General features: G+C 37.0%; 1 protein-coding gene across 5 annotated transcripts in view; it reads left to right on the forward strand.

Moving 5' to 3' along the window:
* The window catches only part of LOC104610850 (lysine-specific demethylase JMJ29-like), a 64,341-nt gene that overhangs the window by 1,667 nt on the left and 35,232 nt on the right, over positions 1 to 27,442 (forward strand). For 3 of the 5 annotated variants that reach the window (XM_010277673.3, XM_088903578.1, XM_010277672.3), the window contains exons 2-11: positions 52 to 167; positions 5,386 to 5,485; positions 5,596 to 5,737; positions 6,030 to 6,093; positions 6,177 to 6,930; positions 17,984 to 18,313; positions 21,183 to 22,193; positions 22,717 to 22,789; positions 22,873 to 22,958; positions 27,076 to 27,195. In XM_010277673.3, coding sequence (XP_010275975.1) covers positions 52 to 167; positions 5,386 to 5,485; positions 5,596 to 5,737; positions 6,030 to 6,093; positions 6,177 to 6,930; positions 17,984 to 18,313; positions 21,183 to 22,193; positions 22,717 to 22,789; positions 22,873 to 22,958; positions 27,076 to 27,195 — 2,796 coding nt within the window. The remainder of the gene's footprint in view (positions 1 to 51; positions 168 to 5,385; positions 5,486 to 5,595; positions 5,738 to 6,029; positions 6,094 to 6,176; positions 6,931 to 17,983; positions 18,314 to 21,182; positions 22,194 to 22,716; positions 22,790 to 22,872; positions 22,959 to 27,075; positions 27,196 to 27,442) is intronic. The other 2 variants (XM_010277674.3, XM_088903577.1) reach the window with 2 other exon arrangements.

Genomic DNA, 27,442 nt, shown 5'->3' on the forward strand with positions numbered 1-27,442 from the left:
GGGAAGTTAGTTGTTTTCATTCTTTTCTTTCCTTTTGTTTTGGATAAACAGGGCATTGATGCAGACTCTTCTATGTGCCATCAATGCCAGAGGAGTGATAAAGAAAGGGTTGTTTGGTGCAAGGGCTGTAACAGGAAGCGATATTGTGTTCCCTGCATACAGAGATGGTGAGCTTTTATTTTCTGATGGATAGTGTTTTAGTTTCCAAATTTTATTGTACAATGTTGTTTTGATAATATGGTTCCATCCGAATCTGTTATCCATTACAAATATGAAATAACCATTAGTTCTTCCTTGTAACTGCTCTTGTTGTAATTATTTTATGTTGTGCTCTAGCTAGATTTAATAAGCTCAGCTTATCAAAGCTTTAATCCCAGTTAGATTTAGAAATTAAAATGATGCCTGATAAATCCTATTGGTGTTTTTTACCAAAAAAATCCTATTGGTGTTGTTTGGTGTTTGGTAGATACAAATGAATTTGGTATTTTGTTTGTCCTTTTTTTGCATGTACTAGGAGATAATTATAGGTAAATCCTGCTGATGTAAGAAGGTATTTTCATTTTGATTTAGCTTTAGGAGCTGAATTACATGTTCAATGATCAATATGATCAATGCCCATATATAATTTGGCAATTGAAATCTTGCTTAGTACTCATCTCTTTGGCCTATGATGGTTAGTTACTAATATAGGTTTCTAGGCCTTAGTTTCTGGAACAAAGACATAGTTGTTATTGGCATTATAGGCAATTCTAGGTGGCAGTGGAGTGTGTAGCAGACTATCTAGTCACCTAGGTAATAGATTTTTTTTTTGAAGTAAAAACTAAATTTTATATCAATCCTCTAGTTTTATATATCAATTAACATGCATATAAATTGAAACAATAGCATTGATTCTTGCTAATAACATTAATTTTCCTATCAAAACATGGCAAAATGCCATACCTAAAAGACAATATAATTTTAAATTATTCATTTCAATATTTTAAGCATACCATTATCACATAATAAGTATTTAAAAGAGAAATTTCATGCCAAATTAGCACTTATAGAAGGTTATAAATTATAATTTTTTATGAACAAAAGTTTAAGCTATAGTGTCATAAAAAGCGAAAAAATAACAAGGTAAAGAGAAGGATAAAATAGTTGTAGTTAAGAAGAAACCTCTTTTATTGCCCTAGCATCTTTTCATTTTTCTCTTCTCAAAGCCCTTGGATCTTTTATAGCTCAATAATAAAACTCTAAAATAAAGAATAAGAAATATGCACAACATAGAATAAAAATTATAAGCTGCACGAATACATATGCTAATAAGATGCAACCATAGTAGTTAAATCGTGACAAGATACCTGGGTCGTGATTTTTGTCATCTAGGAGTGGCTGAAGATGATGCCACTGATAGAATTGGAGTGGGATGGGAAAAGTGGAGGGTTACATCAGGAGTCATATCTCATGTGTGATAGGAGAATACCACTTAGGCTAAAAAGAAATTTTTGTAACATAGTTATTAGGCCAACATAATATTGTATAATTGAATTTTGGCTAGTTAGAAAGCAATCATGTTGAAGAAATGAATTTAGCAGAAACACGGATGCTGAGATGGATGGATGGGGAAATCAGAAGCAGTAGGATTAAAAATGAGTGTATTTGTCTGAACCTCAGACTCTAGGAGTAGCCCCAATAGATGATAAAGAGGGAATGGAGATTACTTGGTTGGCTCATGTTCATAAAAGACCATCTACAAGATCAATGATGGAAGTGACTTGTTCCATGTTCAAGGTTCCATGATAGGTAGGGGCAGGCCAAAAAGGATATTGATTAAAGTATTGGAAAATGATTTGAGGGCCTATAATATAGCAATGGATATATGTTGATAAAAAAAAGCAATTGCTAGTGGCATTGAATAGAGTGCAATGGTGGAGTGAGATTCTTGTAGGTGAACCCAGATGGTTGGGTGTTTGCTGATTTGAGGGTGTGCCGACCCACCTAGAAGGATGAATTGATATAGTAGAAAAGTTTGGAAGACCTGTTTTGATATAAAAACTGTAAAAGAAAGAAGAAAAGAATGAGAAGAAAAGGTTTCTGCAGAGAAAGAAAGAAAAGAGAGATTGAAGAGAATGGGAGAAGCCAAAAATTAGGTCTGGCCGCCCCTTTCATTAGATTATATACTCACAAATAGAAGAGATTACAAAGACAAGTATGCCCTTAGTAAGTAGGCTACTTGTAAGAATTGAATAAGCACTCTTAACTTAAAACATAAACTAATGGGCCTAAGGCCCTATAACTCCCTAACCATGCTGTGTAAATAAACAAGTAATATCAGCCCAAAACTCAAACAGATATAAGTCAAGGTATTCTGTATTCAGGCTAGGCACCCTACCAAGGGTGCCTTGTTGCCTAAGTGACACCTTAACAAGTATGCAAGGATTGCAGAATCTAACATGTGGTAATTAGAAACTTTGTTTATCTACTTAGTTAGTAAGGTATGGAGCCTTGGATGGTTATATAACATATGTTTGATCTTATTATCTTTCAAGTGAATTGGTATACTTGTTCATCTTCCTTATGAATTTGATGCTAGGTATGTTAAATTATTAATTACGATAGAAGAGAGAAAAGAAAGATGAGAATGCATGTTGAGGGAGAAAAAAGTGGAGGCATGAGACATGAGCCTCCTATTATTTATCTCTTTGCAATATAGGCAAAAAGACCTGTTTACCCCTCATTTATTAATCTCATTCCCTTGTGACTTGTATTTGGGACTTTGTCTGTTCTCTCTTTGGTTGCAGATAGGCCCCCCACAAGATGTGGTAAGTCTATATTATTCAACTAATGATATTTTAAGAGCCTGAGCTGTACTGGCACAAACGGATAGATTCAAGGAAAGCTTGAAAGTAGACTGGAAACCTCTAGCTGTAAATAAGCTAAAGCTTAACTTTGATGGTAGCTCAATGGGCAATCTGGGAAGGGCAGGAAGAGGTGGAGTCTTTAGAAACTTCCAAGGTGTAGTGGTGGATTTGTATTCAGGTCCAATTGGCATGGGGAACTTAGTAAAGGCTGAGATTTGGGCCCTACTACAAGGCTTTAGATTGGTGGAGCAGATGGTTGTCAGAGATTTGGAAGTTGAGGGGGATTCACATTCACAATTATCATTTAATGAACCAGGCAAGCCAATTCTGCACCTTGGCTCTACAAACATGCTTTCAGGGAAATAGACTTTTTTTGCAAGGAGGCTTATTTCTTCTATTAGATGGGTGAGAATGACAAATGGAATGGAAGATGTATTATCAAAGCAGGGAGTTGGACAAACACACTCTGTTCTGGGCAAAATTGTAATCTGGTGTTGTTTGGTCTGATGGAATTCCCATCACTTGCACTATTTCTTTGATATAATTAATAAAGTATTATCTTTTCTGATAAAAAATTATGGACATTTTAAACCATGTATATGATAGGGAAACTTCTGCCTTCTAATTTGCCTCTGCAAGTTATTCAAACCAGGTTATTTGCCTTGGCTTCTTGGGATAGACATTTTGGGAGGGAGTTCCATATGATATAATGGTGATGAGAAATTTGTAACCAAGGATATTAAGATTTTAATGGTATACATCTTGTCAACACGAGAAGCTCTACAAGAGTCCCAAGTAGTCAGTAACATATGTCTGTGTTTGTTCAATGAGACCATCTTCTTTGTAATTTATTTGTGTACACCCAATTACAACCAATGGGTTCTATTCTATGAGGGAACTCCACTAACTACTAGGTCTGATTTTTTTTAGAAGGCATTATGTTTAAAGCCAATTGTTATTACAATACCATCAACTATTTTAACTTCTCTGTTCTTGAACATTACCACTTGTGATTACATTGTCATCAACATACACCACACTACTAGTATGATGTTCCCCACTTTTGTGTTACAAGTAAACATAGTGATTGGCTTGACATTGCTTCATCCCTAATTGCTCCACAATTTCAGTAAATCATCGGAACTACTCCTTGGGGGACTGTTGCAAGCCATAAATTGCATTAAGCAACCTACACAACTTATCTGTGAGGAGGCCTTCCTTATGTCAGATTGAAAAAGTGGCTGCAAGTGATACGATCAAATGAATTGAATTGATTTTGGTAACTGGCAAGTAGTCCACCCCATAAGTTTGAATGTACCCTTGGCCATCAACCACGCTTTTAGGCGCTCAACACTGCATCGGGGAGAAATTTAACTGTTTATTCCCATGAACACCCAACTACTTGCTAGTTGTGTGTAAGAGAGGCGAGATCCCAAATGTTTATTTATTTTTATTATTTATCAGTTGTTAATTGTTGGTTGAGATCCCAAAAGATCTTGAGGAAAGTTGGATGAGATAGTGGTTCAACAGATCTTGATTAAACTTGTAAAAGAGAATTTTGGGGGAATGTAGATGCTAGAATGGAGTTTCAAGTTCGAGAAGAAAGAAGATGGAGGAATTACACTACTCAAAAAAAAAAGAAAAACAGAAAACATTTTCAAATTCAATTCATTCTCTATCTAAAACATGGTTTGAAAGACATATCTATGGGAAATATCCTAAAAGAGAAAATAATTGAATTGGAAAAATTTAAAAGAAAAAAAATCTAGAATACTCCTACATTGCTTTTAGGGTCATCACGATGCCTGTATCATTCATGATGTAAAAAGTTACATTCTTTACATGCAGAGCATGCTTTTGGAAACCAATTACTTAGTTTTACCAACTGATAAAAAAATTACTTAGTTTTACTATGAAATACAATAATGTAGACTTCCTGTTTTCTTAAGTTTAATTTCTAGGTGATTCTTAGTGTACATTGAATATGAAGGAGATGAAAGAGGAGTAACTGATGGGCTCTTATATATGATGTCTTCATTTAGTGTCTTTTTTTTGGAGTCTTTCCAGATTGGAGGTTGGCCCATGGCTGGCCACATCATTTTTTTTTTCTGAGATAAAATTCAATTGATTTCATTAGAAGCAAATGATAAAGCTGGCCACATCATTTTATCTGTGATTTTTTTCTAAAATATAAGTCTAGGAAAACTTCTAGTTTATTCCTAGGTTAGTGTTGACAAATGTTGCAGGGCACCTCCTGCAGGTCACATGCATCAATGCATGGAAATATATTTCATTTTTCTTTGTAGTTTCCACCCAATATCTCGTTCTCTTTTCTCTCTCTCCCGGCCCCCTTTTCTTGTCATAGTTATCATATCTCCCTCTTTCTTCCTCCTTTTAAATCACATGGTTATTCAACTAAGTAATACCAAAATATTTCCAAGACGTAGTGATCTGGTGTTTACTTGAGTAGGCATTTGCTATTAAAATTGACAAATTCATTTATGTTTCATTATTGTTTTCTTTTGGTCATTAAATATAGGTATCCTCAATTGTCAGAGGAAGCAATTGAAAAATGTTGCCCGTTTTGTCGTGGAAATTGCAACTGTAAAGCATGCTTACGTAAAGATAAAATGTGTAAGGTTGGTTTTGGAATAGGTTTCTTTTCCTTTTTCTTTTCATACTTTTATATGGTAAATTGGTATCCTTACTTAAAATTACTTCCATTATCTTCTTCATGATACATCTGTAGGGGCTGGAGATCTCAGATGTGATGGTGAATGAAGATGAACAAAGTATACACTTGAGATATTTGTTAGATGCACTTCTTCCATTTCTGAAACAGTTCGATAAAGAGCAAATGATGGAAAGGGAGATTGAAGCTAGGATTCAAGGTATGATATCCATATCCTTCAAATAGTCTGTCATGTTTACCGGGCTTATAACTTCTTACTGGATACCGTTTTATTAGGATGTGCATGATATCCATACTAGCAGAGACTACCCCATGAAATGCTTAAGGTTTTTTAAGAGCTAGAGTTGCAAAAGGTGACCCGAAGTCACACTAGATACTTCATTTTGAATTGAGTGTCCTTTATAAATGAGACCATTGTCTAAATCTCCAAATGCAGTGTGCAGAAGTGACACCAAACAACTTGTCTTTATTTATGGTTTTCTAATGGGCAGGGTTAGCTCCATCAGAGATGAAAATCCAAAAGGCAATTTTTTATAGCGATGAGCGAGCATACTGGTATAGTCTATTCCCTAGGTAATTCTATATCTTAGATCCACAAAATTTTATACAAAACTGATGCTGTAGCGTGTCTTGAGCAGCAACAACTGCAGAACTTCTATTTTTGACTTTCACAGAAGCTGTCCAAAATGTTCGTATGACCTTTGCCTTACTTGTTGTCGCGAGATTCGCGAGGAGTGCCTGCAGGGAGCTGGTGAGGAAGTAGTCATCCAATATTGTGATAAAGGGATTGATTATGTGCACGGTGGAGACCCCTCTCTCAAGTTGTCAACTGTAAAACAATTTTCAGGTTTACATGCTGAGACAAGCTCAAAAGATAGTGCTGGGCAAGAATCTGTATGGAAGGCAGAGGAAAATGGTAGCGTCCCTTGTCCTCCAACCGCAATGGGTGGTTGTGGTTGTGGCTACCTGGAGCTCAGATGTTTGTTTGAAGAGAATTTTGTTTCAGAATTAGTAAAAAAAGCAGAAGAAATGGCTGGAAAGCACAAAAGTGTTGATGCATGTGGATCATCTACACAATGGTGCACTTGTTTAAATGTGGCTGGGAAGATTGGTCTTGATAGCAAGAGTTCACTAAAGGCTGCTTCCCGAATGGATTCAGATGACAACTACTTATACTGTCCATCAGCAAGAAAAATTCAACACGGGGAACTGGAACACTTCCAGAGTCATTGGATCAAGGGTGAGCCAGTAATTGTTCGTGATGCGCTTGAGTTTACATCTGGCTTGAGTTGGGAGCCAATGGTTATGTGGCGTGCATTTCGTGAGATTACGAACACCAAGCGTTCCACACATTTGGCTGTGACAGCCATTGATTGCCTTGATTGGTGTGAGGTTAGTTGTATCACTTAACCCAATTTCTGCCTGGTTATTGTAAATATTTCTCATTATTTTGTTACCAATGTTTTTGTAAGGGGTAAATCTATTCTACTATACCTCTTATGAAGAGTAAAGAACAGAAGGTCATTGTAATAGCCTATGATATATATGGTAAACGACGAAGGGGTTCTACCCACAACATGAGATCAACTAAATTGCATCAACTTGAATCCGACAAAATAGTTGTCTGGTGATTGCCAGTATTTTAACATGCAGAGAAATTATTACTTTCCAAGGGAGAAAATGTCTGTAGGAAGCTGGCTATAAGGATGCCTAGTCATGTAATGTGCTTGCCGTTTTGCTTAGGAGAAATTCATTTGTGGTCTAATGTTTTATAATGAACATCTAATTACATAAATACTTGTGCTAAAATATGTATTCATTTATTTATTTTATTTCCTAGGCAATGTGCTAATGTCATTCATGCATCAACTCACCTTTCTAGGCCAAGACACCTCTAGGCATTACTTAGACACCTTAAACCTATGATACTTGATCCTATACAGTACACATGCATTTATGCTTATTTTATGTGTGTACAACATGATATGTACTCAATATGACACCAGATACCACATAGACTTCTTGAGTATATTTTATAATTAGTATTTTAAAATTTGTAATTTTGGTATATTTTGAATAATTATACAATAAAAAGCCTGTATATATTTGATGATTAATTAAATTTGGCAAGATATTTGTACTAAGAAATGACATAGCTTTGAAAACTAGATATGAAGCATGATATAAAACTAGATATTTGTATGCCTCATGCACCTCATGCACACCTCATATGAAAAGACAGAAAAAAATGAAAAAAAGGAAAGGAAAGGAAAAGAAAAGAAAGGGAAGGGAAAGAAAAAGAAAGAAAGAGAAGAAAAAAAGAGAAAAGGAAAGAAAAGAAAAGGGAAGAAAAGACCCCCCTTTCCAATGCAGCTCAATTTGTTTTTTTGTGCTCTAGCAAGCTCGCTTCACTCACTCACCCCCTCTTCAACAAGACCCCCCCTTTCAACTAGTGCTATGAACCTTTGTTCTTCTTAATATAAAATATTTTTATTAAAAATAAAGAAAAAATGAGACCCCCCTTCCTTTTCTTCCTCCTCTCCTTCCTCCTTCCTCCTGACCCCCTTCTCTTAAGGAAGCTTACACCTCCTTGTGTTCGGGAGGCTTACGCCTCTTACGTTCTGAACTATGCTTCATGCCTCTAGGTAGTGGAACACCTCACATCACACCTCCGCATTTTAAAACATTGATCTAATGTTTGTCTGGTCCCTTCTATGTATTGTCAAGTTGTATTTGCCTTCTATTTTATTTAATGAAATTTGTGTATACCTATAAAAAAATAAAAATAAGTGCCATTAACCTAGATTTGTCTGGACAATTCAGGGTCTTGGAAGGGGTGTACTAGATTTAGACCTAACCTCTAGCATTGTTTTGCATGGAGTAGCTGCTCCTAGGCTAAATTTGCATTCTCATGATTGTTAGCTCGAGAGCTCAAGATTGTACCATTAAACTAGCCAAATTCACTCCCCATTTGCATTTATAGATGGTGTCGAGGATTTTACAGCTTTTGTTGGTTGTTTTTGCTTGTTATTTGTTTAGTTAGTAGGTGGGGACCATAACATGCTATTCAGAAGCTTTTAGAGTAGTGTTTTTTTTTATGTTTTTATTAATTTTTGCCGCCCTATAAGGGCATATCAGTCATTGTACATGCTTTTTAGTTAAAGTATAAATACTAATGGAAGAGGGCAGCCAGATTAGATTGCCTTCTCTTCCTTTCTTCACTCTTTCTCTTCTTCTTTTGTTCTCTCATAAAAACTTCTCTTCTTTCTTCTACAATTTCTTATTTTAGCAGATTTCTACTTGGTATCAAAGCCTAGTTAGGCTTCCTCGAGGCTGATTCATGCAGTCCTAGATCAGCCGACTGCATGAGGGAATACAGGATTGATTGATCTACTTTAGATTTCCCTATTTTTGGATTTTTTGGTGGTTTTTAGTTATCAAGAAGGTGATTTGTGTTTTGGCATCAATAGGAAAAACTGGAGTGTGGGGAATTGTCCTAGTCAAAGTTGGACTCTTCAATTTTGACTTGGTGTTGGGTGCTTAGACTTTTATGAATATCTTAATGTTTTTTATAGGGGCAGTTCAGTTTTTGGCCTTTTTTGAGCCTTGTGGAGAGATCAATACCTTGTTCTCTCTTCTCCCATGGCTCTTGGGAAGGGAGATTTCTTTCTAGTAAGGTTTTCTTCCTTCGGAAGGGCTTTCCACCCTTGCTTGTGAGATAATTATGATCTTGGGGTTTTCTACTTGACCCTTTTTTGTTTTTAAGTTGATTCAGTTGAAATGGAGGGTTGGAGTATTGAGCCGAAGTTAGCTGGCGACCTGGGTCTGGGTGTAGGAGGTACAAGTGATCCTTTTAGATATGGGATTATTACCACAATAAAATTGGATTGTACAAACTATTTAGAATGGGTGCAATTAGCCAAGGTGACTATTGGCGCAATTAGCCAAGACTATTTAGAATGGTCTCATGCATGTTAAACCCACAAGCTTTTTTTTTTTTTCCTCAATTGGTTTAATATAAAATTGGATTGTACAAACTATTTAGAATGGGTGCAATTAGCCAAGATGACTATTGGCGCAATTAGCCAAGACTATTTAGAATGGTCTCATGCATGTTAAACCCACAACCTCTTTTTTTTTCCTCAATTGGTTTAATTCAAATAGCTGATGTGATGAAAAACATCTTGCATTCTTGATTCTACAAGCTGCCTTTGTACTAAGCTCCGTTGAGGCAAGCCCAAACAAATCCATGTTAGGGTCTTGAGTGTTTAAACTTTATACGAAAATAAATGGCTTTGTAATGTTGGTTGTCTTTTAAGAAGATATTTTTCTAGGATGAATGAATGGACAACATTAACAAATAAGGAGGTTCTTGGATCTTCAGTAAGCGAGCAAAGCGAGCGGATTCATGTTCCTTGGGTTTTATATTTTTGAATGACACGTCTAGACATTTCTTATGCTACGAGTGTTGTGAGCCAATATATGCATGCTCCTCGGGTTCAACATTGGGAGGCTATTGATAGGATACTTTCCATACTTGAAGAAGCATCTTGGCAGTGAAATTTTATTCACTGATCATGGGAACTTGAAACTGGAGGCCTATACAAATGCGGATTGGGCAGGTTGCCTTGACGACAAGAGATCTACATTCGGAGTCTGTACCTTTGTGGGATGAAATATGGTTTCATGTAAAAGTAAAAAACAATCAATGGTGGCAAGGTCAAGTGTAGAAGCCCAGTATAGATCTATGGTCCATGGTGTCTCAGAATTACTTTAGATTAGGCCCTTGTCAAATGAGATTGGGATTGATGTAGAGGAGCCTGTGCTGTTTGTCTTCCTTATGTCTCATTTGAATTATAGTTGGCTGATGTCTTTACCAAAGGGGTTGCAAGGAGTAAGCTTGAACATGACCTACGCAAGTTGGGAATGTGTGACATTTACTCCAAACTTGAGGTGGAGTGTTTAAGATTTTACAACTTTTGTTACTTGTTTTTGTTTATTATTTGTTTAGTTAGTAGGTGGGGATGACAACATACTATGTGGAAGCTTTTGGAGTAGTGTTTTTATGTTTTTATTAAGTTTATTTATTTATTTTTTTGCATCAACCACGTTTTAAGGGCATATCAGTCATTATACACATTTTTTATTTAATGTATAAATACTAATGGAAGAGGGCGGCCATATTAGATTGCCTTCTCTTCCTTTCTTCACTCTTTCTCTTCTACCCTTCTCTCACAAAAAACTTCTTTTTTTCTATCTTCTACAGTTTTTATTTCAGCAGATTTCTACTAATGGCATAAGTATGGACAAGTGTGAATGTTAGAGGTAACTTAGATTTATTATAAAACTTGCCTTGCTAGATGTTAGTGTTCTGCTAGGTCTGCATGGTTTATTTATACATCAAATAGCTAATAGAACATGATTTTGTTTGCAGAAGGATTGATGATGATTGAATTTGGACACCCTCTCCCTTTGGCCTTTTTTTGTGCTTCTTTCTTTGTTGCCCTTGTCCGTTCATACTCTATGGGGGAAAACTTTCTGACAAAGAGGAATTAGTAAGTGCTGCTTGGAGTTCGAGTTCCTTAAATTGTAGAGTGTATTGGAGGAAACCAATGGTAACAATTGTCATGAAATTCACATTTTTTTTCAATTGCTACAGAAGAGTTGGAGAATTGCATTTATTTGGGGAGATGGACGGTTCATTCTCACCAGCAAGGAGATGATGGAAGAACATTAGGGCTGAAATAAAAGAGTTCTTGTTGGAGAAGACAACACAACAATGGGAGTTGTGAGCCACCGTGTCAAGTTTGGTATGTTAAGTTTGCGATTGTGTACTACCTTTTTCCTATTGGGGTTTGAGCTCTGTGATGTTGGTTGCATTTTCTTATTGCTTGGGGATGCTTCACGAGTTGAACTTGATAGTTGGTTGTGTCTTGTGGAAGAGCCATGGGCGGCCTTGATTACCATGTTGGTTGTGTTGTGGTGTGAGCCACCATGATTACCATCTTAGTTGATGACTTGTCTTATCATGGATGAGAGATGCATGTGCTGCCAAGAGCTTTTTTAAGTTGATGGATCCTTGTTGTTGTGTAACTGTGTAAGTTTAGTTGTCTCAATGCCTGGAATCTTCAAGTTGCCTGGTTTAAGCATTGCCTCCATAAGATTAGGTTGTGTTATTGAGGTTATGATGTTCTTTTGTAGGCAAGCTAGCTGGTACTAGCTTAAGGAGAGCATTGGAATGTTCAAATTGTATATGTATGAAGAAAGGGGGTAATTGGGGGAGAAGTTTTAGTCAAGCATTTTAATGTAATTGTTGCCCAAGTATTTTATTGTATTTGCATGTGATGTTGTTATATTTTGTGAAGGTGAAAGGGAAGAACTGACTCATCTACAAAGGCTAGTAACTCACTTTGAAAGGGTTTCTAATGTTAAGGCGTATTGGGGCAAGAGCTACGTAGTGGGATTATATAAAGAGAAAGAGGAAGTAGAAAATCTTGCTAGGTTATTGGGGTGTGAGGCAGGGGATTGACCAATACTGTACTGGGGACTACCTTTTGAGGGGAACCCAACTTCCAATAGGTTTTGGTATCCAGTAATGGAAACTGGAAAGATTCACAAAAAGGCTGGCAGAGTGGAAAAGAAGTTACATCTCTTTAGGGGAAGAATAGCACTAATAAAGTAAACTTTGACTAATATGTCAGTCTACCATTTATCTACCTTTAGGGTCCCCTCCAAAGTGGCCAACCAACTGGAGAAATTAATGAGGGACTTCTTGTTGGAGCTAGGGGACACAAAGAAAGATCACCTAGTGAAGTGGGAGATAGTGTCCATGAGTAGGGATAGCAGGGGCCTAGGGATAGGGAATATTAAACTAAGGATTGTTGCCTTGTTGGGGAAATGGTTGTGGAGATTCCCCCTAGAACAAGACAATCTGTGGCAAATGGTGATTGTGAGTATTCACGGTATGGCAGATAATGGGTGGGATGCTGGTTTGACTCTAGGGCATTTCGGTCTTCTCCTTGGAAAGCGATCAATGGTTTATTGCCTTCCTTTCGTATGTCAGGTATGATGCTTGTGCACGTAATAAATTGCGGTTCTGGGAAGATGTTTGGGTTGGGGAGTCCTCTCTTAAAGATGGATTTCCGTCTATTTATTCCATTTCCCTAAACAAAGAGTCAACAATTTCCAATGTTTTTGGTACTAAAAATTCTTGGGACTTGGGACTAAAGAGAGGGTTAAGGGAGTCTGAAATGGGGTTAGTTGATGAACTCATTTCCCTTCTCAGCATAGTATTCTTGGATCATTCTTGTTCAGACAATAGAATTTGGTCGGTGTCATCCTTTGGCTACTTTACATGTGCTTCTTTCTTCATTGCCCTCCTTCAGTCTTCTAACGTTGCAAGTTCTTTTCCCATAAAGGAAGTTTGGTGTAACCCTGTACCCCCGAAGATTAGGGCTTTTTGTTGGGAGGTTCCAGAAAATTAACACTTTGGATAAACTACAAAAAAGAAGACCAAATTACTGCCTTTTCCCTCATGTTTGTTGTCTTTGTTTGGATTGCGGTGAGTCAATTACACATTTTTTATTGTCTTGTCCTTTTGCTTCTTTTGTTTGGAATTGGTTTTCCTCTTTGTTTGGCTATAGGTGGACCATTCCTTCTGATGTGGCAAGCCTCTTTGAACCAAGCTTCTTTAGACTACCTAAGAAAAGAGTTAGGGTGATGTGGAGAGCTACGAGAGCTGCTATCCTTTGGTCATTATGGGAGGAGAAAAATAACATAATTTTCCAAGGGAAAGAAAGGTCCAAGGAACAAGTCATTGATAACATACTGAGTACAGTCATACATTGGCTGAAATCAACTGAATTATTCAAAGATTATTCAATGGAGGATAGTTTTAGAGGCTGGTTGATAGTGGCAAACCTTTCTACTACCAAGGATGTAGTTCAGCCCCAATGGTTACCAGCAGCACACCAAAGGGTAAAGTTGAACTTTGATGGAAGTTCTTTGGGCAATCTGGGACCCTTGGGTGTTGGGGGAGTATTTAGAGACTGAGGGGGGGGGGGGAGCTAATAGCATTGTACTCTGGCCCAATAGGTATTGACAATTCATTAAGAGCTGGAATTATGGCCTTACTCCAAGGTCCGAGGCTGGCCAAGCAATGAGGTTGAAGGGATGAGAGATCCATCGTATGGACGCCCAAATCTTGCAGAATGAAGGGGGCGAATTTCAAAATTGTTTCTCTCTCTTCAACTGGGAATTGCATTCCCTATTTAGAAAATCATATTTTCAAGGACCAATCTTGAACCATGAATTGAACCAGATCTGAACCAAAAGAAGTAGGAGAGAGGTATACCTGATACAGAGAAGTATTATCTCTCAATGGAGGTGTTCACGCCCAAGGAATTGTCAGTAGCGTTCTCCAAGAACCTGATCCTTCGTAAGAATAGCTGGATGGCACGTGAGCACTGCTTCCAATCAGTCCTTTCACAAAGGGTTGATATCAAGATCGAATCTTGATATCTCCTACAAAGTTGGAGATCGAGCTGGAGGTCTGGCGGCGGTAGGGAGGAGGCGGCAAGAAAGAGTTTTGCAGAGATTGCAGAAATCTTTCTTCTGTGATTTCAACTTTGAAGACTAGAGACCTTTTGTGTTGTCTGTTGTGTCTAAAGGCTGCCGCCCCCTCCTCCTTTTATAGGCTTAAAGGGATCAGATCCTAATCCCATTAGGAGTTGCTGATTCAAATCATATTTGGATTAGAAGTCCCTTTAAGTGATAAGGAAGAACCCTTATCTTATCTGTAGATTAGATCAGCCCTCTCCTAGATTTAGATCTTGGACTCTCTGAGTGGATAGGGTCAAGGCCCAATCTTATCAACTGATTTAATCCCAGATCCGCCCCTCGTTTAAACTGATCAAATCAGCCCAGTTCGAAATGGGCTTTAGGCCCATTAAGGTTGTGTGCTCACTTAGCCTTCCAAACTGCTACCCAGTTGGGCTTCCTTGTATGGCGTGGGACCCAAACATTGATCTACACATCAACCACATGGGTTCGGCCCATCCTTTGTTACAAGGCCTAGCTGAATACACTGCTATGGATAGTGCACCCCCTGAAACCCATCAAATGGGCTCTATGGGCCCAACACTTACCTTAAGTGGTCCCTGGGCCAAGCCACCTTGTAACACCCAGGGACTGTGGGCAGATGCAAGATTAGCCCATCAGGTATTGCCCTCAATGGTCTTACACTCAACCTTTCAGCCCATAATGATCAAACACTGCCCGACAAGAGAGGACCTCTCCCTCGGCTGCAAGGAACAGTGTTGCACTCTCTACTTATATGGATCCCGGGAATTAAAACCTTTCGCAAACATTTTAGAAACTATAATATATATACTTTCATATCTCATATAAACTATATTTTGCAAAACAAATCTCAACGTTTGAAATCGGCTGCCGCCAGTCTTGGTTTCCATCAATGAGAGTGCATCCCTGATCATTACCTTTGTTCGACAAAGGGGCTGATCCTGTCACTATGATCACCCACTCAGATGAATTCTCAGACTGTCCCAACATACCCAGGTTTTGACCCCCGCTAAGGATCTCATTGATTGGTACATCAAAGAGAGCCCAATCTGACACCTAGTGCAGCATCATAATCGAGTCTAGGGGTCGGGTGTAACTTTCCAGTTTTTCCCATTAATCTCCAAGGTCCAGGGCAATACTGGAAATCTGGTCCAGTTCATAGATTCAATTAATCCTACACTGTATGTGCCTAGGGTCTCACCTTGGCAGCTGAGACGGGCCACCCCAACCGACTTGGTGGCACAACAGTGTCAGCCTTATCAGGATAGGTCTCCCCAGACCGACCCACTGGCTGTGAACATTCTAAACTAACATGAGTCTCATTAAGTGTCCAGTTTAAGGGTATTACACAGAAACATACCAAGGGAACATGAATCAAATATGCACTTTTATTCGTTTACAATAAACTCATAATGTACATCATTCTGATTGAAGCTAAGGGCATACAAAACTGTCCAATAGGGGTTTCCAAAATTATGAAGTGGTGGGAGATTCTAAGCTGTTAATAGGATTACTACAGACAAAAAGTTTGGGGGTGTGGACTTTTAGACAACAAATGAGGGAGATTTATTGTTTAGCCATGGAAGCTGGATTAATCTTTATTTGGACAAGGAGGTCAGTAAATAGTGTGGTTGATACTTTGGAAAAGCAGCTAATCAAAGGGAAAATCTTTTTTCTACTGTACTATAAATTTTAGGATAAATATGGGGTCAACACTCATGTTATGATGTAGTGATTTAAAAGGCACGCCTCAGGTGAGGTGCATTTTAGGGTAGGCGCCTTGCCCAGGTCCTAGGCGCACGCCTGGTGCGCCTTAGCCTAGGCGTGCGCCTTTTGAAAACTTGCCGCTTTTTCCTTTTTTTTCGAGTCTGGCCGCTGGGCCTAGGGCTCTGCCTTCGTTCGCTCACCGAAGCTTCAGGAATCACCTATTTGGTAATGTTGTCCAGTCATTCATCTTAATAAAATATCTTCTTAAATGCAATTAAAACTATAAAATTATTATTTTTTTGTGTGAAGTCTAAGAATTTATGACTCTAACATGGACTTGTTTGGGCTTGCTTCGAGGGGCATGGCACAAAGGCGGCTCGTAGAATTAGGAATGTAATATGTCACATTAGCTACTTGATGCAATTGAGAAAAAAAAGAGATTGTGGGTTTTATATGCTTGAAAATGTTTTATATGTTTGATTTCATTTTTAAATTCTCATTTGAATGTGCTTTACATATTATATTTATGTATTTTAATTTTAGATAATAGGTTTTTTAAAACATTTATTTTAAAACTTAAGTTTATATTTTTATTAATATTATGTTTTATAATTTTTTGATTTTTTTGAATTTTTAGCTTTTTTTTTTTTTAAATTGTGCGCCTTGCCTCAAAAAGGTGTGTGCCTCGCCTTGTGCCTTGTGCATTTAAAACACTGTTGTGATGATTGGCATTGTACTCCTTTACTAATTCCATGAAAGTTACTGTTTCCCATCAAAGAAAAAAAAATATAAAGCATCTGTTTCATTTTTTTGAAGATAAACAAAAAAGAAATTTTATTGCTAAAGCGAAAAAAAACATTACAACATAACTGGGTGTGTCGCCCCTCCAGATTACATCAATGAAAACCACAAAACAAAAAGAAAGCCCTTGCAGAAATAAAATACATCTCAGTACACCAATCAAGAATTCAGAGTAGACCAGAATTCAGCTCCAAAGTGTTTTTTCCGCAGTCCTTGAAACTCTGGAAGCAGTAGCACTCAGCCAATAACTGTTGAACTAATAACAACTACCACCTCTTTCATTCTTTTTTCTCTGCTGTAGTCGAAGGCTGAAACATGCTCATTCCAAAGAGAAAGAGAAAAAACTCCACATGAAATGGGCAATCCTGCAAGAGTAGAACAAGTGGAAGACTGTTTCCTCATCCGAACAACAAAGGTAACAGAAGCTTGCCATGCAGAAACCTCTACTGTTCAGGTGGTCTGAAGTTAAAATGCTATCCAAGGACACTAACCAGGCGAAAGCTTCCACTCTGGGGGGGATAGGGTTCCCTCACACTCCTACTCGATCAGAAACCAGCTGTTCCCTTATCAGTGCCATGTAGAAAGATTTAACAGTGAATCTTCCATTTTTGCACTCTTTCCACCACAGATTGTCCCTAGAAGAGAGAAATATTAGTTTGTTGCAGATTTTCTACCCATTTAATTTATATTAACAAATTTTTCTGTACATTGACCATTCTACCCCTTCTGCCAATATAAAAAATAAAAAACATAACCTCATTATAATTCAGCTTAATTAATAGGAAACTGCTTCTCAACAGGTTGGATTTGGATATACCCCTATTTGAATTTGTTTTAATCTGTTGGCAGCCCTCTATGATACCTAGATACCTGTACATGGGTGCTGTATTGTTTTGGATCAATTTTTTAGGTTAAATTCCATATCTGATACTGTTTTTAGCTGTGTCCTTGTTTTATCTGGATGATATAGACAGCCCTAGCATTGCCATATTATCTCTCAGCAATGCAAAAATATCTCTGACTTTGTTGTGGTAGACCATAACCTCTTATCATAGAGATAGTGTTGTTTGTTGACATAAATGAATAGTCACCTGCAAGTTTTTCAATATTTTTAGATGGTGTACATTATTGAGTAAAAATGGTTTCATAAACATTTTTACTGTTTGTCTGCCATGACGGTACAGCAATGGTGTTTAGCAAATGTGGTGTCTTTTGTTTTATGGTTTGCAAATCTTTCAGTACGGTTGTTTATCAAAACGAAAAAAATTCTTCAAGTGGTTTATTATCCCTAGAATTGATAGTGAACTTTGGCCTTGAAGAATAAAAAACCAGTATTGAACTTTGTGATGATATGCAGGTTGAGATTAATATTCATAAGTTCTTCACTGGGTATTCAGAGGGGCGAAGCCATTATAATTTATGGCCTGAGATGCTCAAGCTGAAAGACTGGCCTCCATCTAATTTCTTCGATGAACGCTTACCACGTCATGGTGCTGAGTTTGTCAGTGCTCTGCCTTTTCAGCAATATACACATCCAAAGCACGGCATACTTAATCTTGCCGTAAAATTGCCAAAGGATGTTCTGAAACCGGACCTGGGACCAAAGACATATATTGCTTATGGAATTGCTGAAGAACTAGGCCGTGGGGACTCTGTCACCAAGCTTCACTGTGACATGTCTGATGCGGTATGTTTAACTTGATAAAAATTTTGTCAGCCTACTTGCTTGTGCATGTTCACGAAGTCACTGACAGGCAGTACATAGTTCTGGAAATTTGTTATTGGCATGGAGTATCTAGATTATGTGCCACTTCCATGGAATGCACAGAAGTGTGGTTTAACTATATTGTGTCTTTACCCAAGGACTCTTGTGCTAGAAATTGGTCCGCATGTAATGATATCATTTGATCTATTATGCTCTGATTCTAGGTATAAAAATGTAGATACAACGCGTATTATTGTAGTGATCCATTCAATTAATCTGTCAAGAGAATCTCGCCAGGTCATTATTTATGAAGTGGATTCTTCAATGTCATCTTTGTGGGTAGGTTGTGCAGGTTTGCATGACTACAGTATCCTAGTTAAAAATTTACTGGATGAAAATACATAGTCATCATTTAATTATTCATGTCCAGGTGAGCAGGTAATGCCTAGGTGTTTTTCACTTCCAGGGGGTGCCAATGATAAGAAAAATGTAATTCCAGTAAATCAATGCAACTTCCCAACTGAGGGCTAGCATTAGTGTTGCATGGACTCTCTTAAGGCTGTGTTTGGTTTGATATTAAATAAGAGAAACATAAAGTTGAGGGAAAGTTATTAAGGCTGTATTTGGTAAGAGTGCAAATGCAGAACTGAAGTGAAGCACTCTGGTTCAGCTTTGCTGGTGTTTGGTAATAATATGTTCTGTATTGAAAACAAAACTATTTTACTGTTTTTGCATTTGAAATGTAAGCAAAGTTTGCTTTCAAAACTCAAAGTTGGTCAATGTGAAATAGGTTGGTTCCAGCCTTGGGATTTGTGTTTTAACCCTCACAACCAAACAAGACATTGTAAATTTATGAATTCAAAATTGAACAGGGTTTGCATCCTTCTAGTCGAACAAATGTGCATTTCTATCAGTGCATACACTTTTTGTACTCTTACCATACACAGCCAAGGAATTGCTTTTCCTTGCTTTTCTGTTTCTCTCATTTTCTAACAAACCAATCATAGCTGCAATTGTTGAGGAGCACTTTTATGTAATATTTTTCTTTTATTCCCTTATTTGACTTAAATGGACAATTATGGTACATTATAGCTGCAATTGTTCCTATAGAATGTGATTAACAAACCTAAACTACTAGACCTTTTCTATTTGTATAGGTTTCTATAATTCATAGTGTATCAAGTACTATAATTGTATGTATCCCCAGGTCCATTTTCTTTTATTTTTCCATGCATGCTTCTTTTTTTTTTGTGGTAGAAGTAGAACCATGCCTGCTTCCCAGACACACACTGATTCTGATTCTCATGCCTGTGTTTATTCAACACTAAGACACTTAAAAGAATTATACACTATGGCACTTCATTATTTTTAGACAAACACCCAATCACAGACTAACACACTTTAGATGTAGTACTTGTTTGGTTGTTCTACCTTTGTGGCTATTTTCACCCTAGCTCCATTTTCCATTTTGCCTTTTTATCTTTTTCCTATGAAACCTTGATCCTCTTTGACCACATGTGGCTTTATCATTTATGATGTATTCATCCTTGGTAACTGCCATGGGTGCATTACCTGCCAGGGGAACCAGCTAGGTGGTGTTGCAGTAGCATATATTTAGCTTATATGTGTAATAAGTGCCTAAGAAAAACAAAAGGCAGAATTTAAAAGTCATATGATGTGGTGTTTTTGATCACCTATAGCTTTGTTGGTTTTCCCCTTTTAACCTGGGCAACAGACATAGGCACATTACCTTTTAAGGGAATCAGGTGGGCGGTGGTGTATAATCCAGTGTTTTAAAGGGTGTGGGAGGTATATGACTGGAGGCGTGCCTCTAGGCAAGGCGCCCCCAAAATGCCCTGAGGTGTATGCTAGACACGTATGCCACATATGCCTCATGCACGTTTTTCATGATGAAGTGTGCCATCTCATGCACAGCTCATACAAAAAAGAGAGAAAGATAAAAAGAAAGAAAAAATAAAAGAAAGGAAAGGAAAAAAAAGGGAAGGGAAAGAAAAACAAAGAGAAGGAAAAAAAAAGAAAAGGGAATGGAAGGGAAGGAAAAAGAAGGGGAAGAAAGTTTGGGCCGGAGGTGGACCCCTGCTCCCCCTTGACTGGGGGGCTTTGCTTCGACAAGACCCCCCGCCCCCTTCAGCTAGTACTATGCATATTCACTTCTTAATATAAAAGAGTTCTATTAAAGTAAAGAAAAAAGAGATCCTCCTTCCTCTTCTTTTTCCTCCCCCTCCTCCTTTCCCCTCATCTCCCTCCTCTTATGGAGGCTTACACCTCTTTCGTTCTGAGCTACAATGCCTCATGCCTCTAGATAGTGGAACACCTTGCATCATGCCTCCACATTTTGAAACATTGGTATAATCATTCTAATCATTGTTTGACTATGGTTTTAACAAGGCAACACTTTGACAAATTCAAATGTGCTATAGTTCATTGGAGGAAACTACTTTATCATTAGATAAATTGATGTGAAAATGTATTGTTTATTTATTATTACTAGTTTCTGCACTATTATTTTATTGACATATTAGTTTCTTTTCTTGATTCATATGCAAAACAATTGGAATCTGATTCGTTTTGCAACAGGTTGAGTGTCTAATTTATTTCAACTTTATGGTCCTGTCTTGTTTTAAATTGTTGTGGTTATGGGCATCTACTGTCTTGTTTTAATATTTTCTCAGCTTAAATTTATAAATAGCCTCTAAATTTCTCAAGGAAAAAATAGTATATAAAAGATTTGTGCGAATGTATTAAATATTGGTTTTTTAGGTTATGGGCATTCATTTGCTAGCTGGGAAAGAAAAATTCTTTGTTCTTAATCTGCTACTTCATTGCACAGGTGAATGTTTTGACACATACTGCAGAAGTGGTTCTGACCCCTCGGCAACATGGTAGAATAGAAATGTTGAAAAAGAAGCACAGGGCCCAGGACCAGAAAGAACTAGCTGAAGTTGTGAGGATTGAGGAAAACAAAGAGAAATCTACTTCTGAGACAGCTGGCATTGAACAGTGCAGTGATGCACTTGATGAACAAAGAAGTTGTATTGGTGTTGATATGAAACACATTGTCAACATGAATGAAGTTCCAAAAGAAGATCAAAAGGCTGAAAATTTTGGTGTCAGGGGTGCAAGATCCCCCAATTTTGGTGCTATAATTGATGAAAATTCTGATTTAACTGATCAGCATGACTTAGAAAATGAGGGTACTAGGTTAAGTGACAAGCAGTTTTGTGAGGGAAAAAAGCAGGAATCGAGGAATCTCACACTCTCTCAGGGTTCCATGGTGGAAGCTACCATTTCCTATATTCTTCCAGAAGATGATAAGCCCTATGATAGCAGCATGGCTGTGGAGGAAAATAATATGCATGGGCTAGATGATGATGTAGCAGAAGATACTAAAAATATGAAGACAAGAAAATGTTTTGGCGGTAGAAAGAGGAAATCTAGGAAATTTCGTTCAGGTTTTTTTGGCAACAAGTCAAAAAACTTGGGCATTGAGGTTGGTTCTAGAGAACAGTCAAGTAGGGAGGATGCTGGTGATAATCAAGGACAAGATGAGGACAGGACACAGTTAGAGGGCAGTATGGTTTCATCTGATGCCGAAGTTTTAGCTAATGAAACACTTCCAGTTGATAAGTTGGAAGGAGAAAAGAACTCACCAAGGTTCACTGTGGAGGATGATGATGGAAGACATGACACATTTTCTGCAAACAAGTTGGAGGTGCTAAAATATGCCGAAGGTGGTGCTCTTTGGGACATTTTCCGGAGACAAGATGTTCCTAAGCTGGAGAAATATCTTAAGAAGCACTGCAGGGAATTCAGACACATACATTGTAATCAAGTAGAGAAGGTGAAAAAATTAGAGATTTAAGTTGTGTTTATGTGTTATTCAAGATTATAGTTAACTCCTCATGCATTTTTATTCTTTAGTCTATAAGAAATGGTGATATCTGTCTCTCAAAAATTTCTCTTTTGTTGTCCTAGGTTAAGGTAAAATTGCATCGGTTAAGTCCTTAAAGCCAATCTGGTGCACTAGTTCTGGCTTTTATAGAAGACCTTCATAATGTATTGATTCCTATGCTTGTCTGATCTATGGCTTGATATTATGTCTAAAGTAGTGGTTGTGTATATAGCCATGTGTATATGCTACCCATAGAATGATACAATTTAAAATGGGTCTTGTTTCCCTGTTGGGCACTTCAATTTCTTATGTAAATTTCATGTCCAGCAACTTGTCTCTGGCTATGCATTTGATCGTTGCTGGTTCTTCATATGTAATTACTTTCTTTATGGTTGACATCATCATATTTATCATTTTATTACAACTTATCTGTGCTAATTTGAGCCCAACCTTGTTTTCCCCTTTGGTGTAGGTTGTTCACCCCATTCATGACCAGAGTTTCTACTTGACTTCAGAACATAAAAGGAAACTCAAGGAGGAATTTGGTAAGTTTGTACTAGATGGTTGTTTAGATACTTTTGATTAACTTCTCCTTGTTCATTATTTATATTGTTGGTGTTTCTCATAGGTATTGAACCGTGGACATTTGTGCAAAAACTTGGAGAGGCAGTTTTTATTCCAGCTGGATGTCCTCATCAAGTTAGGAATCTCAAGGTATGCTAATTACCTGGTGTAAATTTATTTTCTTCCTTCCGCGGATATGGTCATTGTTTTGGTAATTAGAGAAAACAAGTAAATTACAATAAAAGTAAGGTAGAAAGCTGAGTGACAAGAAATCACTCAAGCATACAAAAGAAAAAGAAGACCCCCATCTACCCATCTATAATTTTTTTTTTATTAATAACAGAAACTTTTATTAAGAAGAAAAGATGATAGAAAATACAACAGGCAGGGAGGGGTAAAATCTCTTAACCCCCATCTATAATCCCAAAAGACCCCCATATTATCAACTCGAACAATCCCAAAACGAGATTCAACAATATTTTAGCTTTATAGACTTCTTCTACAAACCAGAGCCTCATCCACAACTCTTGACAGGATTCCAATATTGGATAAATTCCTCTCATAACAGCCAAGATAGAAAGAATGAAGCCTAATCCAATAATTGTACTAGATGTCCTTTTTACCCTTACCTCCTACCTTTTCCTCTTAACACTTTGTGCATAACCTCTTGGTACCTTGGATGATTAGACTATCCCTTCATATGCACTGGTTGCTTTCTTCTCAACTCTGCCTCTCATTGTCTTCGGAATACTCCAATCAATCTCATAATTCCCATCTTGAAATATTTCCATCATAGTGACCTCTGGCCTTCTATTTGCTAATGTTGTTTATTCATTCATCTTAATAAACGGTATTTTTAGAAGATAAATAAAATTATAAATTATTCTTTGTAGGGATTAAAAGTTTAAGACCCTAACACGAACTTGTCTGAGATTTCCTCAAGGGTCTTGGTACAAAGGCGGCTCATAGAATTAGGAATGAAAGAATATTTAAGGTGACATTAACTATTTGAAATAATGCAACCGGGAAAGAATTAAAGAAATTAATGTTTGACCATAGTTTTCAAGGTGCCAAGGTGAGACTAGGTGACAGGGGAGCGCCTTGGCGTTGCCTAGGTGATGGATTTTTTTAAGTAAAAATCACATATCCTAGGGGTAGTTCCCTAGGTTCCATAACCATCTTTCTTTAATAACTATCCATATTTTTCATAAGAAAATTATAAACTTCATGTTTAAGCCGAGGAAAAAATTAAGGCTTCTCCTCTCTAAATAACGTTTTGTCCTTGTGTTGCACCCCAACTTGAAAAAAATTATCAAAAAAAAAAAGCCTAGAAAATCAACATATTTCTGAGGAGAAAAAGAAGAAAGGAAAGAAAGTTCAAAAAAGATACTGATAAAAAAACTAAAAAAATATAGAGGCTGAACCCCTTATTTTTGTTGTAGGAAAAGAAGATTTTAAGTTCTTCCCTTATAGGAAAAGAAGAAGAATAAAAAGAAATTAGTTTATTAGTTTAAAATTATAGTCTAAAAAAAATAACAATATAAAACATATTCAAAGTGAAATACTTTTTCTGTTTTTGGATGAGGTGAGTCTCTCACACCATTCCCTGGGTTGCTTGTATTGCTGTATATATTGGTTTTCTAATAAAATTACATTTACTTGTAAAAAAAGATAACTAAACATAAGTTGGTGGCTAGGAAAGCCCTGGTGATTCTTGTGAAATTGGAAATGCCAAAGTGATCCGTCTTATGATTAGGAAGACGAGGAGACAATGGATTGGAAACATGATAAGGTGTAGCATCAACCATTAGAAACATTGATCATAGCTGACTAAGAAGCCTGCCTTTTGATTTGACACACTTGTGCAGCTAGGTGGGTGCCTTGGTATTTGATTGGTGCCATATTAACTTATATTGTGGTGTCTTATGTAGTTGATACTTTTACAACCATGAGTTTAACATTTTTTGAGTAGCAGAAGATGTTGCTGGAATGGGTGTGGGACAAGGTTGTGCTAGAGGTGTACGCCTCATGCACATCTTTATCAAAAGACAAAAAAAAGAAAAGAAAAAAAGAGGAAATGAAAGGAAAGGAAAAGAAAGGGAAGGGAAAGAAAAAGAAACAGAAGAAAAAAAAGAGAAAAGAAAAGGAAAGGGAAGGGAAGTAAAGATAAGGGGAAAGAAAGTGGTTTGCCCCCTGCCCCTTCGGCTGGGGGGCTTCGCCACCCAGACCCCCCCTTTCAACTAATTTTATGCATCTTTATTCTTCTTAGTATAAAAGATTTTAATTAAAAATAAAGAAAAAATGTGATCCCTTCTTACTCTTCATCCTCCTCCTAAATCCCCTCCTCTTAAGGAGGCTTACGCCTCCGCGTTTTAAAACATTGGTGGTGATTATTGTAGTGGAAGTAATTAAAATCTTGGGATTGTGTTTTGATGGTGGGGAGGAATTTGCAAGAAACTTTCAAGAATCTAGAAGAAAATTTTCATTTGAAGTATGGGGAGAAGGTGGATCTAGACACTAATTTGGTTAACTCTTTTCCAAATCTTTATGGTATTCAGTGTAGTTTGTTCTAGTGATTTAAAAGGCATGCCTAGGCGCACATGCGAGGTGCATTTTAAGGTATGTGCCTTGCCTAGGCCCCGGACACAATACTTTCAAAGGGAATGTGCCTAGTGTGCCTTGCATTTCAGCCCATGCATGCATCTTTTTTATTTTTTGTGCGTTTTGTTCTTTTTTCAACCTAGCAGCTGGGTCAGGGGTTCCCCCTCGACCAACCCCTTTAGGCAAGCCCAAGCAAATTCATGATAGGGTTTTAAATTCTTAACCCCTACAGGAAAAAACATTTTATAATTGTAATTGCCTTCTAAGAACCCCCGATTTGGTAATGCTGTTCATTCATTCATCCTAATAAAATATCTTCTTAAAAGGCAAAGATGGCTAGTAGAATCAGGAATGAAAGATGTTTAACATCATATTAGTTATTTGAAATAATGCAATTGGGAAAGAAATAAAGAAATTGAAATTTTGGCATGCTTGAATATGTTTTATATGTTTGGTTTTATCTTTAAATTTTCATTTGAATATGGTTTACATGTTATGTTTATGTATTTGAGTTTTAGATAATAAGTTTTTTTAAATCATTTATTTTAAAATGTAAATTTAAATTTGTAATTAATATTTTGTTTAAGTTTTTTGAAAAAAATGCATTTTGTGCCTTGCTTCGAAAAGCTGCAAACCTTGCCTTGCGCCTTGCACCTAAGATGCAAATTGCCCTTTGCACTTTTAAAATATTGGTTTGTTCCCAATTATTCCACAATGGAATGTTAATGTCTTAGGGAGGAGCTGAAGTTGCTTACTAGACCTAGATGGAATCAATGATTATCACAACATTTAGAAGGATGTGGAGAATATTTTTCAAAGGTGGTTAAACATTTCAGAAACAGGAACAATCATTTCCTTGTCCAAGTTTCTGAAGAAAGTTAAGAAAGCCAATAAGAGCAATCATGAAACTTGGTTTTGAAGTTGTAGAAGCTTGTCTTTCGTATATGTTTTTAAGTGTCTTTATTTTATGTTATTTATTTTGAGTCTTTGTAGTTTGATGGTTTTTCTTGATAGGTTGTTGTGAATGCTTAAGCGTTGTTTTATTGGTGTGGGTTAGGTTTGTTGAATCTGAAATTTTGTCTTTTTCTTTTTTTCCTTTGGGTGACTGCTGGTCACCTTCCTTCTCTCTTGAATCTTTTGTTTTTAATATATTCTTTTATTTTTTACCCAAAAAAGTTGGTCTTATTTTTTGGTTGTTGTGAGGTTTTACTTTTATTTTTTAGGCCCCATATGCTATGCTTTATCATGGGAGATGGGCTCCTTTTTTGTTGTTTAATGGCTTTCTTATAATGTTGATTTGCACAGGTGATTCCTTTGTTGTGCTTTCCTTCTTTTCCATCTGTTTTCCTCTTCTAGCTAAATGCCCATATGTTTCTTGTTTGGCTCGTCTTTAGTGAAAAATTATTTTAGATTAAAATATACACATAAGTACTAATACTAGAGGATAATAATGAAATATTGAAATAAGTTATTCAAAGGAAAAATGTTGAAAATTCAGAGTGCAAACAAGAAATGTGTATCAAACTCTCACTTCCATATCATGCGGTGAAAAGAAATCTATATATTCTGTACAGTATGCAAATTGTTCTTGAATGTCTTTATTTTATTTTTATCTCAACTTCTTATCATGAGCTTTTTTTTTTTTAAATTTTTTATGCCATTCTAGTCATGTATAAAGGTTGCTCTGGACTTTGTTTCACCTGAAAATGTCCATGAATGCATCCGTTTGACGGAGGAGTTCCGTACACTTCCTCAGAATCACAGGGCAAAAGAAGACAAGCTTGAGGTAATGCATCCTATGTTTTCCAATATTCTATGTACAATTTGTCCTTCAATGTTTTTGTTCTTAACTTCTTATGTATGCAGTGTAATGCATTTCTTTAAAATGATTACTTTATAAGTTGTGACTTATTGGCATGATATTATCGAAAATTGCAGAATATGGTTATATGCTTTTCTTTTCAAGGTGCCTAGGCAAGGTTAAGGGCTCCTAGGCGCTTGGGTGACACCTAGGCAATGGAATTTATAAATAT

This window comes from Nelumbo nucifera, chromosome 4, assembly GCF_055504915.1.
Source record: "Nelumbo nucifera cultivar China Antique chromosome 4, China Antique-T2T, whole genome shotgun sequence".
NCBI classification, from domain to species: domain Eukaryota; kingdom Viridiplantae; phylum Streptophyta; class Magnoliopsida; order Proteales; family Nelumbonaceae; genus Nelumbo; species Nelumbo nucifera.